Source organism: Grammomys surdaster, unplaced genomic scaffold (genome assembly GCF_004785775.1).
Source record: "Grammomys surdaster isolate TR1022 unplaced genomic scaffold, NIH_TR_1.0 273, whole genome shotgun sequence".
NCBI lineage: Eukaryota > Metazoa > Chordata > Mammalia > Rodentia > Muridae > Grammomys > Grammomys surdaster.
The window spans coordinates 4,366,366-4,383,321 of record NW_021604714.1 but is presented as its reverse complement, the minus strand read 5'-3'; the positions used below and the strand labels follow the sequence as shown (position 1 = coordinate 4,383,321).

General features: G+C 38.9%; 1 protein-coding gene across 7 annotated transcripts in view; it reads right to left on the bottom strand.

The window, feature by feature from the left end:
• Herc4 (HECT and RLD domain containing E3 ubiquitin protein ligase 4) overlaps window positions 1-16,956 on the bottom strand; it is a 68,544-nt gene that overhangs the window by 40,894 nt on the left and 10,694 nt on the right. For 5 of the 7 annotated variants that reach the window (XM_028776782.1, XM_028776785.1, XM_028776786.1 and 2 more), the window contains 5 exons: window positions 9,974-10,133; window positions 8,393-8,469; window positions 5,938-6,159; window positions 4,525-4,616; window positions 1,288-1,418 (listed from right to left, as the gene is read on the bottom strand). In XM_028776782.1, coding sequence (XP_028632615.1) covers window positions 1,288-1,418; window positions 4,525-4,616; window positions 5,938-6,159; window positions 8,393-8,469; window positions 9,974-10,133 — 682 coding nt within the window. Of the gene's footprint in view, window positions 1-1,287; window positions 1,419-4,524; window positions 4,617-5,937; window positions 6,160-8,392; window positions 8,470-9,973; window positions 10,134-16,956 lie in introns of those variants that run through there. The other 2 variants (XM_028776787.1, XM_028776788.1) reach the window with 1 other exon arrangement.

Genomic DNA, 16,956 nt, shown 5'->3' with positions numbered 1-16,956 from the left:
CTAGATACTTATTTGAGAACATTTCTTGCAAAACTACTTTAGAAAACACACTGCATCTAGAAGTCTTCCAAAAGCAACTACATGATCAAAGCCAAAGCCCAAAATTGAGCAAAATGGCAGCCACGGCTTGTTTCACAGTCTGCCTGGAGATTATTTTCACCCAGACTGTGGTTTTAGAAGACTAGCTCAGCATTTTAAAAGACAGTATTTTTGAATGCTGGTAGTGAAACATTCCTTTATGTACAAAGGGTTCATGAGACAGCATACAAGGGTCCAAGGTAAGTCGTGAGGCAGCACACAGAAGGCCCACTCTACGTTGAAGATATATAAATGGTTAACACTTGCAAGGGAAGAGAATTTTCTTCCGCCACCCAGAATTTGTTCATGCTCCTTTAAGAGACCAAAATTAAATTGGGTTCAACCATTCTACACTTAAAATTGTGTCTTTACAGATTTTCTGGATGAGTATGGATGAGTACAACACAAAATAGTAACGCAAAGGCAACCTATACAATGTAAATAAAAACAAACAAATAAACAAAAACCCTTCTGATAAACAGATTAAAAGCCAAAATGTAGTAGTCACTAAGAACACAGATTTTTTTTTTAAAGATATATTTATTTTTATTTATTTTATTTAAGCACACTGTAGCTGTCTTTAGACACACCAGAAGAGGGCATCAGATCCCATTACAGATGGTTGTGAGCCACCATGTGCATGTGGTTGCTGGGAATTGAACTCAGGACCTCTGGAAGAGCAGTCAGTGCTCTTAACCACTGAGCCATCTCTCCAGCCCAAGAACACAGATTTTAAAAGAAATGTTGAACATCACTAAGTAGTGGGGAAATACACATCTAAACAACATACACCTATCAGGATGGCTAGCTGGTAAGAGGAGAAAGTGGTGTTGGCAAATATTTAAAAATAAAAACACTCTTGTAAAAATTTTTATAAAAATATAAAATATAAAAATGATGCCATTACAATGAAAAATGACATAGTCTCTAAGACAGTGAAACAGAATTACCAGTAGACAGCTGCTCAGTAGGTAATCAGACATTCAGAACTATTTCACCACAGGATACTACAACCCTAAGACAATTTATTATACAATCCTTTAAAAAAATGTGATTTTTTTTTTCTTAGGGTAGGGGATAGGTGGTTTGTTAAAAAACAGATTCTCCCTACTGTAGCCTGCCAAATGCAAGAATTACAAGTGTGTCATCATCCTTACCAGTTCAATAAGCAGTCTAGAGACCAGCATCCTCCCCTTTACCATAGCTTACCTTCCACAAGCAACCTGAGTAACAATGCTTCCCATAAGTTCAAAAACTTTCCTGGGGTTTATTTCATGACTGGTAGAATTGTGACCCAGCTGGCCATACCCCCCAGCGCCAAAGGTAAACACTCCACCTTCCTGGAAAACAACAGCAAACAAAACAACTTATGAAAAGCTCAACAACAGAAAATAAAGTAGCACTTACAATGAGTTCACTTTTAATACAGACTTAATGTTTTCTTTCCTGTCTTTGAAATTAGGTGACAGCTGACTAAAGGTAAAAATGTCTTAAAAGCAAGATAATTTAGTGTGCAATAACAAGGAATACACCTACAGCTCAGTGCACATCAGGCAAGCGCACGCAGGCTACATCCGCATACCTTCCTCTACTTAGAACTTTTGTTCTGTTTCCAAGACAGGTCTCTCAACGTAACACTGGCTGTCCTGGAACTCACTCTGTAGACCAGGCTGGCCTCAAACTCAGAGATCTGCCTGCCTCAGCCTCCTGAGTGCTGGGATTAAAGGCGTGCGCCACTGGCAGAATATTTTAAAGATGCATTATTAATGTGGATGTGCATGCTGCACATGTGTAAACACATGTACTTAGTTAGAGGACAACTCAGTGGAGTCTGGTTCTCTCCTTTCACCTTGACCTGAGTTCTGGTGAGTCAATTCAAGCTGCCAGGAACACTTGGAAAGCACCTTTATCTGCTGAGTCATCTCACCAGCCTCTACCTTTTATTTTAAAATAGGATTTTTAAATAAATGTCAAAGCTGGCCCTGAACTTGTTCTCAGTTGAGAAAGGCCTTGAACTTTAAGGTCCTCCTGCTTCAGCATCTCAGGTAAGTTTTAACTGTACAGGCCTGAACCACCAGACAGGCTTTGACAGAGTTTTTAAGAACTCAATAATGTTCTCATTATGATAAAATATTTAAGTGTTCATTAAAGAAGTAATTGCTACTAGGCATGGTGGTGCACACCTGAAACCTCAGCACTTGAGAAGAAGAGGATAAAAAAAAAAAAAAAAAAGACTGCCCAACAGTTTGAGGAGCCAGGACACATGAGACACCTCACTTACCAAAGAAAATAACCACTACTACACCAACCAACCAAAGAGCCAGGAAATACTTAATTGCATTGCTTTGGAATATCATATCCTTCTTTCCTTCCCTTTCTTTCTTTTGTAATTCAAAGGAAAGATCTAACATTTCACAAAAGCTTAAAGAAAAGCTGCTCTCTGTAGTCAGCAAGCTAGCTGTGCCTTGAAGACAGACAAATGCTCTGCATACACAGAGTGATGTCCTCCCGCTGGGAGGCTGGGGCAGAAAGAGAATGAGCTCAAAGCCAGCCCATGCTATACAGGGAGAGCATGTCAAAAACAAAGTAAGCACAGATAAAAAGCGCCCATGAAAAGTGCATGCAAAAGTGGAGTGCACAGATATGTACACACACAGACTTGCTATAAAGGACAAGTCTTTAAATTTTTATGACTGAAACTCATGAGGCTATAGGGTTTTTTGTTTTGTTTTGTTGGGTTTGTTGGTTGTTTTTTTTTTTTTTTAAAGACAGAGTTTCTCTGTATAGCCCTGTCAACTAGGCTGGTCCTGAACTCAGAGATCCACCTGCCTCAGCCTCCATGTGCAGGGATTAAAGACATGCACCACCACCATATGGCTGAGGCCATTTAAAAAAAAAAAAAAAAAAAAAAAAAGAGATGTGATAACCTAACACAACTATAGTATTTTTCAACTTGACACTTTCTTTAGTTCTACAGTTATGTGTAATTTTACACCCTGGTTTCAATATCTAACAGTATATTTGTTTAAATATATTATAGAATAAGAACCCAGTTTAAAAACTTTCCATATCGCCGGGCGGTGGTGGCGCACGCCTTTAATCCCAGCACTTGGGAGGCAGAGGCAGGTGGATTTCTGAGTTCGAGGCCAGCCTGGTCTACAGAGTGAGTTCCAGGACAGCCAGGGCTCCACAGAGAAACCCTGTCTCGAAAAAACCAAAAAAAAAAAAAAAAAAAAAAAAAAAAAAAAAACTTTCCATATCAAGTACAAAGCAGAAGACAGGATATAGCTTAGCTGGTACAGAGCATGGACAACACACATGGAGCTTTGGCTTCCATCTCTAACACTGGATAATGTACTAAGTTCTAAGCCCAGCCAGGGCTACACAATGGGGCTCTGTTTCACGAGGTTGGGGGGCGAGGAGGAGGAGGAAAAAGCAGAGAAAACAGAGGAAGGAGGGGAGGGGAGAAGAGGAGGAAGAGGAGGAGGAAGAGGAAGAGAAGGAGGAAGGAGGAGGAGGAAGGAGAAAGAGGAAGAGGAGAGAGAAGAGAGAAGAGAGAAGAGAGGAGGAGGAGGAAGGAGGAGGAGGAAGGAGGAAGAGGAAGAGAAGAGAGAGGGGAGGGGGAAGGGGAAGGAGAAGAAAAGTTAATCTCTTGTACTGACTATATAAGACTAAATAACGACAATGGGCGGTGAGGGGACTACACGCCCATAAACACAGGCATCATTTTCCGACTTCAGTTTATGTGCTGTATTTGGGATAGAATCCAGGACCTCCATATATTAGACAAGCACTCTACCAACTACTATTAGGTAACGAGAATTCAGCTGCTTCTTTACATGTTATAAAATATTTATAAACCAAATGGAAGTATGAATAAACCCAATGGGACTGACACCCAGTACTGCAAGCCTGATGAACCAAAATGAAGTCATCTCATAGAAAACATTTAATAATCCCATCTACTCAGGAGTCTAACAGGATTAAAAACCAGAGGTCAGCCTGAGCAACAATAACTCACACAGGGGCTGGAGATGTGGCCCAGTGGTAGAGAGGTGACCTAGTATACACAAGATCCTGAGTTGTAATTGCTATTATCAATACCACAGACAACACCCCTCCAGAAAGTGCTAGGCACGGTCCTGAGTGACGGCAGCCCCAGCATTCCTGAAGCACAGAAGGGTAATGTTGACAGTCTGAGGTGAGTCTGGACTACATTTAAGCACTGCTGCAACTGAATGTGACAGCTGATCAAATGCACAGTTCACAACCCTAAGCAAAACTGAACATTAAGGCAAGTTATTTTCAAGAATAATTTAGGCCATTTTTAATATAAACTATTTCTGAAACACAAACATTGCTCAAGTTTAATGGAAATAGTACAAAAGCATTCACTAATTATGAAAAAATTACTGTGAATAATAAAAAGTTGTTTAAATACAATACCTTGGTTAATGCAGCAGTATGGTCTTCTCCGCAACAAATATAAACTATTTTCTGAGATCTTAGAGACTTTAGTAAATTAGGAACATACCTATCTGAAAATTCCAATAAAAGACGTTAATGATATTTTTAACTAAAATTCTTCTAAAATGTGTTTCCTTTATAGATTTCCAAACTCAGTAGATGTATACTAATTTTTTTTTACTATCAATTAAAGACTTCCTAAGAAAAAAGCCTATAAAACTGGGTTTCCCGGCCTTATGATAAGGTAAAGACTCAAAGATGAGCATTAAGTTACCCTAGGGGCAATGTACACGGGGTTCAAGAATACAGGACTTGTGTTTTCAGATTCTCTACGTGTGTATAACTACTTATTCTGTAATGGCCATGCTCAAAGATTCTACTCAATAGCCTGTCCTACTTAATACATTTTGTGGCAAAACAATAATAGTACTGCATAAGCAAATTATTTATGCAGAATAAAAGCCAGTATCTAATTCTAGGAGAGAATTATTTACTTATCATTATCGGTTATCATTAGGTGAAAACACACCTTGGCCATCTCAGGCATTACAAGTATGCTGACCTTCACAAACTATGACTTACGTGCCAAATATTAGCACTCAAAAAACTGGCCAGTATGAAATGTCAGATAAAAGAATGTAACTTGTTTTTCAAGACAATCAGTGTAAAAAGAAGCTTGGCCAAAACATAATCTAATAACCCAGATCATATAAATTCAACTTGAAACAATACTATTAACTGAATATGTCATGTTACTTTACCAGAGCAAAAATTTTTCAGCACGAGGCTAAGCTATTGCACAAATGTTCTTCCAGGAAGCTATGTATATAGCTTCTTCACTAATTAACTGTATAGCTTCTTCCCATTAATGGTGGCCAGTACAGGAGCAACACTGGTTACCAACTTAAGTCAGTGTTTATAAACTGTCTCTCAATGACATCCAGTGATGAAAGTGTAAGCAGCATAACCTTTCTTTTCTTTCAGTACTGGGGATTAAACCCATAGCCCCCTGTGTGGTAGGCAAGTAGTCTACCATGTACCTAAATATAATCGCAGTACAAGTGATCTAAAGATTATTTTTCTACTTTTTTGTGGGGAGAAGGTGCTGGGGATTAAACCCAGGGCCTTGTGCATACTAGGCATGAGCTTCTCCACTGAGCTGTATCTCCAGGTCTCCACAGACTTTCCAATTTATTACATGCTAATTTTTAGGCTTCCCAGGATCCTCCCAAAACACATGAAAATTTTAAATTAACACCCTTAGCTCCACCTCTATTAGTCCTGACAATATTTGGGTTTACATTTCTCTAATGCTCTAAGAGTCACTCATTTATCTCAGAAGATAAATCTTGTAGATCTTTTAAAGTACACTTAACTATGAAGAGAACCTACCATTTTCATCATTAAGACCTAGCTGACCAAATTTGTTACGTCCCCATCCAAAGATAGCTCCGGAAAGGGTGAGTACAAAACTATGGGCTCCTCCTGCTGCAACTTGCATGAATGGTATTCCAAGCAAAGACTTAATCAGCTGTGGTGACGTCTGCTTTTGACAATCAATGCCTAGACCCAGCTGGCCATATTTATTCTGTCCCCAACAGAAAACTTCACTTGCTGTAAGACAAAAATTATAAAATTATTTTACACATATACAATATCATTTGAAGATCAACTTACTTTTTTGAGGCATTCTCTCATTAGATGAAAATACAAATTTATTGAAGGAAGAAGTTTGTTTGTTTATATGAAAACATACTACTACCTAGAAGACCGTGTCCTATCAGCACGCTGCTGAGTTTCAGCAATATACTAGTAAGCAGTTATATAAACTAGGAATACGCCCATTTCCATTCCTTATGCCTACAACAAAGGACTCTCTTTAACATGCCTCGCCTCTAACCTTTCCCTAAGAGGGAGTCTTCAAATCTCAAGGCTCCAGTTATCAACACCTAACGTAAGAAACGCCTTGCTTATCTGACACCTATACATGGATGTTCCAAAGCCACTTCGAACTCACTACACTCTTTCCAATCCCCACAGCTCTCATCCCAGTGTTGGCCTTCACCAGCAGAAGTCATATACCCAGGATGTCATGTTCCTTCTCAGACACCATCAAGTCTAAATCTACCAAGGATTACTAAGTAACAGGGTTTTGGCTTTTTTTTCCTTCTGGTAAAGAGATCTATTTCAGCATCGTTCCTGGTTCCTTTCATCACTGTCTCTACTACTTGTTAGTTCTGATTCATCTGTCAGCAACTTCAGATGTTTTTTATTAAAATAACTGCAAAAATCTATTTAGACTAGCAAATTTAAAAGACCATTCCACAAAATACTACACATTTAAAAGTAAGCTTCTATGGTGGGGCAACAGCTCAGCTGTACAGTGAGAACAAGTTCAGCAGGTCCCCAGAACAGGGCCGGGTAGAGCAGGACTAGCGGCAGGCTCCGGAGGCTCCGGCAGGCTCTAGCACTGCAGAGGAGGAGCCAGTGGTGTCTCTAGGCTCACTGGCGAGTCAGCACTCATTTGGTGAGCTCCAGGACAGTGACAAATTGTCTCAAAAACAAAACAAAAAAGATACAGATGGTTCCAGAGGATAACTCCCAAGGATGACATTTGGATCCAAACCTATACACAAACAACTAAGTAAATTTAGAGTAAACTTTCGTCTAGCCCTTAAAATATGAGGTCCCTGACTTTTCTTCAAGCATGTATGTATTTGCATAACAAGCAAGTTGCAGGCAGGTGCATGGCAAACACCTACAACTCTGAAGGCTGAAACAGACTCTCTTAGCTGGGCAGTGGGGTGTGCGACTTTAGTCGCAGTGCTTGAGACTAATGCTTAGGCAAAGGCAGGTGGATCTGAGTTCAGGGTCTGTCTGGTGTATAGACTGAGTCCAGGACAGCTAGGGCTACACAGAGAAAACTGTCTAGAAAAACAAACAACAACAATGTTAAAATTAAAAAAAAAAAAAAGATTACTTCTCATTCAAGGATTGCCTGGGCTACAGAGTTAAAACCGTGCCTCAAAAACAAAGCCAACCAAAAAGGAACAAGCTGCACACTTTCTCGATGCTCTTAGGCTCACCTCCTTACGAAGGCCTGTGGGTGTGTTCACACTTTCCCTGCTCACTATACCCCAGCCACACTAGCCTCCCTCTGCACACAGCCCGCTGGTCTCACCACCCTGACCACCTACCTTTTTCTTCAGCTCACGTCTAGCCTTCATTCTTGGATATCCCAGACTAAATCTCATTCCACTAAATGTTCTATAAACTGTAGGCTTTTCCTCTCTAGACCCTTTCACCATACATAACTATCCTGTTCTTCGTGTGATGCTATGGGGGCCAGTGGTGCACAGCTTCTCACTCACTGCACATTACACACTCAGGTGTGCACAGTTCACACTAACTGCTCAGAAAGTGCGTATGTGATTATACTACCTAAAGCTATAAAATGCAAGAGAAAAATCAGCTCCAGATGGAAAATGGACTTAATTTATCAGTTTTTATGCAGTTAAACTTAATGTCTTATTCACAGTAGACCCGGTGTGTTGAATAAACCAAAGGAAAAAAGAAAAGACTAGTAAGAGAAACATAAAGGGAGAAGTACATGGAGACGTACCATGTTCATGAGCTGAGAATTTAACACTGTAAGGATGACCCTGAAACTGATTTACAGACACCGTGAGCTCAGTAACTGTACCAGCAGTTCTGTAAGTATAGACACTAACAGCTGATTTAAAACACACACAAATGAATCAGGACAAACCTTATAAAAGAAAATCCAGAGGCTTTTTGTTCAAAGTACTAAGCAGTAATTTTTAGTTACAAAAGCCCAAGTGCTTACCTTTAGAAAGTGCAAGCGAATGATAGTAACCACACGCAACCTGTACTATCTGGATATCTGAAAGACTTTTAATATTTCTAGAAAAGAAAAGAGAGCAGACTCAGTTCCCTCTGTGGAACAAGTGGATCTTGTACGCTACTGATGTGCTCACTGGCCAGTTGTCTGCTGACTTTTCAAGGCGTGCTTTTTTTCTAGTCAAGGCTAAATATCAAAACTTCAGGTTAAAACCAATACTAGATCTCTGAGAGTTTGAGGCCAACCTGGTCTAGGACAGTCAGGGTTACACAGAGAAACCTTGTCTTGAAAAAACAAAATGAGGGCGGGGTGAGGGGGACATATCTCAACACAATAAACACCTTTTACATAAGAAAAACCTCAACCAAGTAGCTGGAGAGATGATTCGGTGGTTAAGAGTGCTTGCTGCTGCTCTTGCAGAAGGACCTCTATTTGGTTCCCAGCACCCTCATGTCAGCTCACGACCATCTGTTGCTCTAGCTCAGTGGTCCACAACCTGCAGGGTTCTAAACCCTTAGGGATTGGTCAAACAACCCTTTCACAGAGGCTGCATAGCCGATATTTACACCGCAATTCATAACAGAAGCAAAATCAGTTATGAAGCAGTAAAAATAATTTTATGACTGGGGTAGGTCACCACAACCTGAGAAATTGTATTAATGAGTGGCAACATTAGGAAAGCTGAGAACCACTGCACTAGTTCCACAGGATCTGATATCCTCTTCTTTTCTGGGCTCCAGGCAATCATGTGGTATACACATATACATATGGTATATACATAATCATATACATATATACATGCAGGCAAAGAACATACACATAAAAAAAATAAAATCTTAAAAAACAGCAACAAAAGCAAAAGTAGTTAACATTATAGTGGCTAAAAGCTAAATGATTTCCTTCTAAGATCTAACACAAGAGCTGGGCATGGTGGTACACACCTACAGTCCAGAGCTGAGAGCTTCCACTTTAATGCACTTCTACATTTAATTAATAAACAAAACCAATAAGACTATTTTAAAAAGTCAGAGAAACATGCAACTAATAGGTATTTATCTGTTTGTTTGTTTGTTTGTTTGAGATTGGGTCTCTCTACATAGTTCTGGCTGTCCTAGAGCTTACTATGTAGCCCAGGCTGGCCTGGAACTGACAGAGAGCCACCTATCTGCCTCTGCCTCCTGAGTACAGTGATTAAAGGCATGTGCTACCATGCCCAGCAACCAATTGGCATTTAATAGATATTTTAATAGCTGGGACATTTGACAGAGTAGAACCAGCAGCTGAAATTAGTCTATCCCATTCTAGAAGAAAACAATTTCTACTTTTCTTTATGAACAGAAACTCTATCCATTACGGAGTAAATATCAGTTATATAAATATAACTGATACTTAGTCAACCAAATACTTCAACCCAAATTATTAACAAGAACCAACTTAGTAACTTCTTGAAAGATTCAAAGGGGAGAAATAATTAGGCAATAATACATGCTCATGGTAAACAAAATGATTTAGACAAACAAATTTACTATAAAAGATTAAGGACCTCTTTGTGGTCACCTCTGTTACCTGGGTACTCTGATACATTCCTCTGATCCTTGTAGGCCAAGCTGTCCGTCCGAGTCGAGACCCCAGGCGTACACCTGGCCCTTGTCGTTAAGTGCTAACGTGTGAGCTTCTCCACAGGAAACAGCTACGATACTCTGGGCATCCAGGGCAACAACCTGCTCTACAGAACAGAGTCAGGAAGAGAAACATTACATTCTAGTTTCCAGCTTGAAATGAGGATTGAGATCAATTCTCATTTTCTATCAAAAAATATGGAGATGCTAAAATATAAAATACAACCAGTTGTTCTGAAAAAAAAATATGTTCCATATACAGTTCTCATCATGATAATTATTATGATAAGGCATAACACATGACTTGAACATCTTGGAGAAATCTGGGGCTTATCAAGATGATCTCAAAAGACTGTACTCTATTTAAATCCAACACTGAAAAAGAAATCACTTAAAAATAAACTGGGCTATTGGGATTTCAGCAGTATAATTATAATTTAGACTAATTTTAGCATATTATACTACAGTGTAGTATTCATAATGAAATAATCTGAACTGATAATTTATTAACAGATTTCTTTTTCTTTGTTAGTTTTTTGAAGCAGAATATTACTACTGCAGCCAAGAGCAGCCTGAACCTAGTGCCTCCTACCTCTGCCTCCCAGGTACTAAGACTACAGCATATACCACCATCACTGCAGGCTCAGAGTTCAAAATAGAAAATAGGTTAATTATTCTGAATAGAGAAGTAAAATGTAGTAGACTCCTATAAATGGTGGGTCTTAGTTTATGGGTCTCCATTTTAGCACCAACAGTTATAAACCCCCTCATATGGTCAAAATATGCTTGCTTTAAATCAAAAGTAGCCAGCCAGTGACAACCAAAGTTTCTTTAAGATACCCAAGTGTTAGGGCTGCAGAGATGGCCCAGTGGTTAAGAGCATTTGCTATTCTTACAGGTGATTTGGGTTCAGTTCCCAGCATGCACACATTGGCTTGCAAACTCCTGTAACTCAATTCCAGGGAATCTGATGCCCTGTCTGGCCTCCAAAGGCACCTGAATGCACAAAAGATACACATAAACATTCAGGACAAACACCCATACACACAAAAATAAAAATATATGCAATGTTTGCTAGTGTTTTACCAGTACACAAGTTTTTAACATGGTATCTAAAATTAACTTTATAAGATTAATAAGAATGCTACAAAAATAATGATAATAATAATAACCCCAGCACTTGGGAGGCAGAGGCCGGCGGATTTCTGAGTTCGAGGCCAGCCTGGTCCACAGAGTGAGTTCCAGGACAGCCAGGGCTACACAGAGAAACGATGTCTCGAAAAACCAAAAAAAAAACAAAAAAACAAAACAAAACAAAACAAAAACCTCCATCAACCAGAGACTATAGTAAATCATGCTACTCAATAAAGAAACTGACTGCATCATGAAAACTGACATTCCTGCATGCAAAGCATTTCAAACTATATCTGGATTAAGATCTTGCTTCTTTTAAAGTTGGAGGCTAGTGCTAGATAACATACAGGAATCTATACAACTCTACTGATACACTAAGTACTTACCTTAAAGTACCTTGAGTTGATGACCTATTTTCCAGACCTGTATACCTGACTTTACTATGTCGATCAGATCAGTTTAAGCCTACAGCAATCTTCCTTCCTCTGCCTCCCACGTGCTAAGACTGCAAGTATGCACAACCATGCCCAGCAAGTTGATAATTCTTCAAGCTGGTGCCCTAGTACACTGAAGTTTATTACACCAATTTCTAACTCTTTGTATGACTTTGCATATGTTTTAATAAAAATCATTACAGAAATACTCACACAAAAGAAAACATGACCCTTCTCTAAAAATCAAAAAAACTAAGAGTCATTAGCTTACACAAATAGTCCTAAAAATCTTAATTACAAGGAAAAAAAAAGAAATCTGTTACCAATAACAGAGGCTCTCCAAATAAGTCAATTATCTCACTAAAACAATTCTGGAAAAAAAAAACAGCAAAAGAAAACAGAATACAGAAATGAATAAGGCTTTTTGGTTTTCCAATTAACAAATTAAGAGCACTTAAATTGGACCAAAGGCAGCTGGGCGGTGGTGGCGCATGCCTTTAATCCCAGTGCTTGGGAGGCAGAGGCAGGTGGATTTCTGAGTTCGAGGCCAGCCTGGTCTACAGAGTGAGTTCCAGGACGGCCAGGGCTACACAGAGAAACCCTGTCTCACAAAACCAAACCAACAACAACAACAAAAAAAAAAAAAAAAAAAAGAAAAGAAAGAAAAAGAAAGAAACCAAAGGCATGAAATTCTAATCTGTAATATGAATATCTAATATAAAATATTACACACTAATATTAAAATATACATTTTTGTGCTCCAACTACTGAAATACAAAAATGAAGTTTGAAAGAAACAGAAGAAATAAGGATTGTGATTAAAGGTTAAATTTATGAGAAAGATAGCATGTGAACACAAGCTGTTTATTTAGGTTTTCAAACACATTCGGTAGGATTCTGGAAGACAGTGATACTTAAGTCATAAACTCAGGAAAGAAAAAGAAGATCGTTTATCCATTAAGAAAATTCAGATTACTAGAACAAAACAAAGATAAATCGAAGTGAAAAGACTGATGGGAAAAAAGTTATTCACACCTCAGGAAAAAAAAAAACTTTCCTAATTCATTCACTCATTAATGAGGCAGAGTCTCACTATATTGCTTAGGATGACCTTGGACTCACAGTATTCTGACTTCATCTCTTGAGTACTGGGGGCACCACCAAACCCATTTCAATTCTTAAAAGGGCAATTCCTAGGAGAAAACTCAGAAATTCATATCAAAACTGGACTAAAAACAAGAACTTCACCAAGAAAAACCATTAGCTTTTTAAATTATATCAAAGATACTCAACTTCAAGGAAAAAAGGCAAATTCAAACTACACTTCAAAATAAATAAAACTCTCTTCTGCATGAACGAAGTCTTAACACAAATTTTATCTACTGTGCCAGGGGTATAAATAAGTCAAAGATTGTCAGAGACTGCCAATAAGCCAATAAAACGCATATCTGTGGCTATACTTACATTAGATTTAAAAAATTCAAATCAAACCCTGTTATAAGACCAAATTGTCATTATCTAATGATAAAATATCAATTACCACAAAACATTCACCTAACACCAAACCACGTAAATATAAAGCAAGCAAGTATTAAGTAAGAGTCATACATGAGAAAAGATACTCCAAAAGCGGTAAGGGACTGGATCCCTTCCCTTTAACAACAGACAGATCAATCAGACAGAAAACTCACAAGCAAATACTGAACTGACTGGATGGAACTGTAACTTCGACTAAATAGTCCTAACATCTAATACACATAGAACACTCTTTTGTTAAGCCACAAAATAAGGCTTAAAAAATTCAACAAGACAAAAATCTTATCCAAGTGTTGTTTTTAACCACAAACAGTATGAAACTAGAAATCATTTACAGGAGACAACCTTGATAAAAACAACAAATGTTGGGCTGGTGAGATGGCTCAGTGGTTAAGAGCACTGACTGCTCCTCCAGAGGTCATGAGTTCAAATCCCAGCAACCACATGGTGGCTCACAACCATCTGTAATGAGATCTGATGCCCTCTTGTGGGTATCTGAAGACAGCTACAGAATACTTACATATATAAATAAATAAAAATTTAAAAAAAAAAAAAAAAAAACAAATGTTATTGGTTTTAATCCTAGCACTCTGGAGGCAGAAGTAGATCTCTGAGTACCAAGCTAGCCTAGTCTACATAACATCTTACGCCAGTCGCAGTTACAAAGGGATACTCTGCCTTGGGGGGAGTGTGTGTGTATGGGGGGGTGGTATTTAGACCAATATACTCCTGAACAACCAAGAGGTCAAAGAAGAAAGTAAAGGAGAAACTAATTATAAGTCTTAGGACAACAGAAATAACATAGCAGAAACTGAGTACAGTGGCACAATCAAAGGCTCCTCCAAGAGACTTGTGAACTGCAAACACCAGGAGCTATACTATAAACCCCTTTATCAAGAAAACCCAGAACTGAAGCGGTGGGAAACGCTGTATGATGAACACAACACTTGAGAGGCTAAAGGACTGTCGTGCTTTATATTTGAGGCTAGGCAGTGTTATATAATATCGGAAGACCAGATCTCAAAATCAACCGACCAATCAAATAACAACAAATATGACAGTCCTCAACTTGGGAGTGTTAAACATACAGTTTTTCGATTTTATAATGGTGCAAAAGCTATAGGTAACTTGTGGAAACTGCACTTGCTGTTCTAATCTTTTCCAGAGCTAGGGAGAAGGTATGTAATGTTCCTGTGATTGCTGGGTTGTGGCAGAGGTGCAGGCAGCTTTCTTTTTTTTTTTTTTCAGGTTTTTCGAGACAGGGTTTCTCTGTGTAGTCTGGCTGTCCTGGAACTCACTCTGTAGACCAGGCTGGCCTCAAACTCAGAAATCCTCCTGCCTCTGCCTCCCAAGTGCTGGGATTAAAGGCATCCGCCGCCACCACCGCCGCCCAGCACAGTCAAACAACTCTTAACAACATACTGCTATATCCATAGAGAAGAACACCACTCAGCCCTCATCAGAGAAGACTCACAACTGGATAATGGCAGAGTGAGAGGCTTTGGAGCACTCGGCCCTAAACAGGATATCTTTATCCAAACTCGGGGCTCAGGTATCCATGCAAAAGAGGCAGATAGGTATTAAGAGCCAGACTTGGTGGGTGACTCTCCAAGAAAATAGTCTTCTAGACTCAATAGGACTGATGAACTCAGATACTGTGACAGAACTCACTAGAATTTCACAGTCTCAAACCAGACAAAATCCCAGCACAGAGAAGAGAAACTGGATAAAAAGTCCCCCCCTAACCGAGAAGCTATCTGTGGTGAAAGGGAAAACCCATTTTCTCCGATGGAGGACTCACTGGAGGAAGTATCACAGCTTTCCTATGCCAGGTCACCTTTTACATCTGAAGGTGAAGGAATCCCATCTGTGTTGTCTAGTTCCAATACAGCGTTACCTCCAAGCAGCACAGGTTTTTGGTTTTTTAGTATTTTAGCACAGTTCTTGAATAAAAGTTACAACAAGGTCTTTAAAGAAGTATTTTTGTGCTTGGTGTAGCCAAGACATAAGAACAACTCTTTGTTGAATAAATGTCTAAACTTCAGCTATAATAAAGAGATAGGCTATCTGGAAGAAGATACGTGACTTTCTAACAAGGACATGTAACAGCTATCAGGCAGCTATGAAAACAACCCACCACCCTAGTGGTATTAGGCTGACTAGCTGTGTGCCCTCCCCAGCTGCACCATTAGCAGCTCTTTATTTAGAAAGCAGACATGTACTGAATACTCACTCACCCCATGCCGGGCACTGCATGTGCTCTCGCTTGATCCTAGCCCTAACCCCAACCTGCAAGAACTTACTATGATTATCCTAACCTAATGGAACACAACACTAAGACACACAGAGAATAAGCAACGCAAAAACAACAGACCTACAACCAACAGACCAGGCCTACATCTAAGTTCTTAAAATTCCTACCTCTTAAAACTGTATCTTCAAACAGATACAAAACAAAGCCTGTCATTCACACTCTTCATCAGCCTGTTTTCTTCCCTCTGCACCTACAGTAAAGTACTGTTAGTACCTGTTCCAATACATATAGGTCAATACAAATGGATGTTTTCTCTTGATTTATCTAACTTCTTATACTACGTTCTTCTTCTATATCTTGTTTTTTTTCCCCTAGTATATTACATTTTTTTTCCAAAAAAACCATTAAAGCTATTTCTAATCTCTATAAAATGCTGTTGCAATACAAACCCAGCTATTAGGTAGTATCCCAAAAACTAAAATTTCAGAAAAAAAGCACAATGTTTTCAATTCTTCATCTAGGTCTTACACATTTTTATAATGACTCTGAGTTATACTTTTTTTGTTGCTATTATAAAGAGTATGTTTTCTTCTATTATGTCATTGAACTTATTTTCACTGTGTTGTGAGAAGCTGGAGGGAGGGGGGAGAGACAGACAGCCAATGAATGAATACGCCACATGTGTATAGGTACTTGTGGAGACCATGAGAGGGTACTGAAACGACTATGAGCTGCAGTTCAAGTAGTTCTGTGGATGCTAGAAACCAGACTCAAGTCCTTTGAAAGAGCAGCAAACAAATGCTCTTAACCCAAGCCATCTCTCAAGTACCACCTCACAAAAACAAGGCTGGACACAGAGTCACAAACCTGTAATCCCATCACCGGTTAATTCAAGGGCAACCTAGGTCAAACAGCAGGACTCGGTCTCAGACAGTAATAAATGGGGGAAAGCTGATCTTTAGAGTTTGGGGTAATACGGAAAGGACTCAACAGTGTATAATACATAATGGTGGTTGCTATTACTAGTTCTGAATATCAGCATTATATTTTTAAAATAATAGTTCATTAAGTTCTTTTTTTTAAGTTTCCCATATTTTTCTCTCTTCCCTATACACCTCCCATATCAACTTCTAAATGCTTTCCTTCCTATTTCGATTTGCAGGCTTACTCAACTGCTCGCCTGAGTACATGTGTAAACACATGTTCATATAGAGATAACCAATTAGCTTTTTACATAATTATTCTTCAAACGAGACATGTAGGTTGTGCTGAAGAAGTAGCTTGTTGGTTAAGAGCGTGTACAGCTCTTCCAGAGTTTGAGTCCTAGAACCTACACCAGGTGGCTCACAGACACTTGTAACTCCAGCTCAAGGGCCATCTGACAACACTTGTATTACATACTGCTTGTCTACACAAAGACACATACATGTAATTTAAAATAAAATAAACTATTAAAAAGGTAATTATACCGTCTCGAAAGACAAAAAAAAAGGTAATTGTAGTTTCACAAAGTTCATGACTGTTGGTAAGTTATGAAATAAATAGCAAATAACAGAAAGTATGTATGTACCA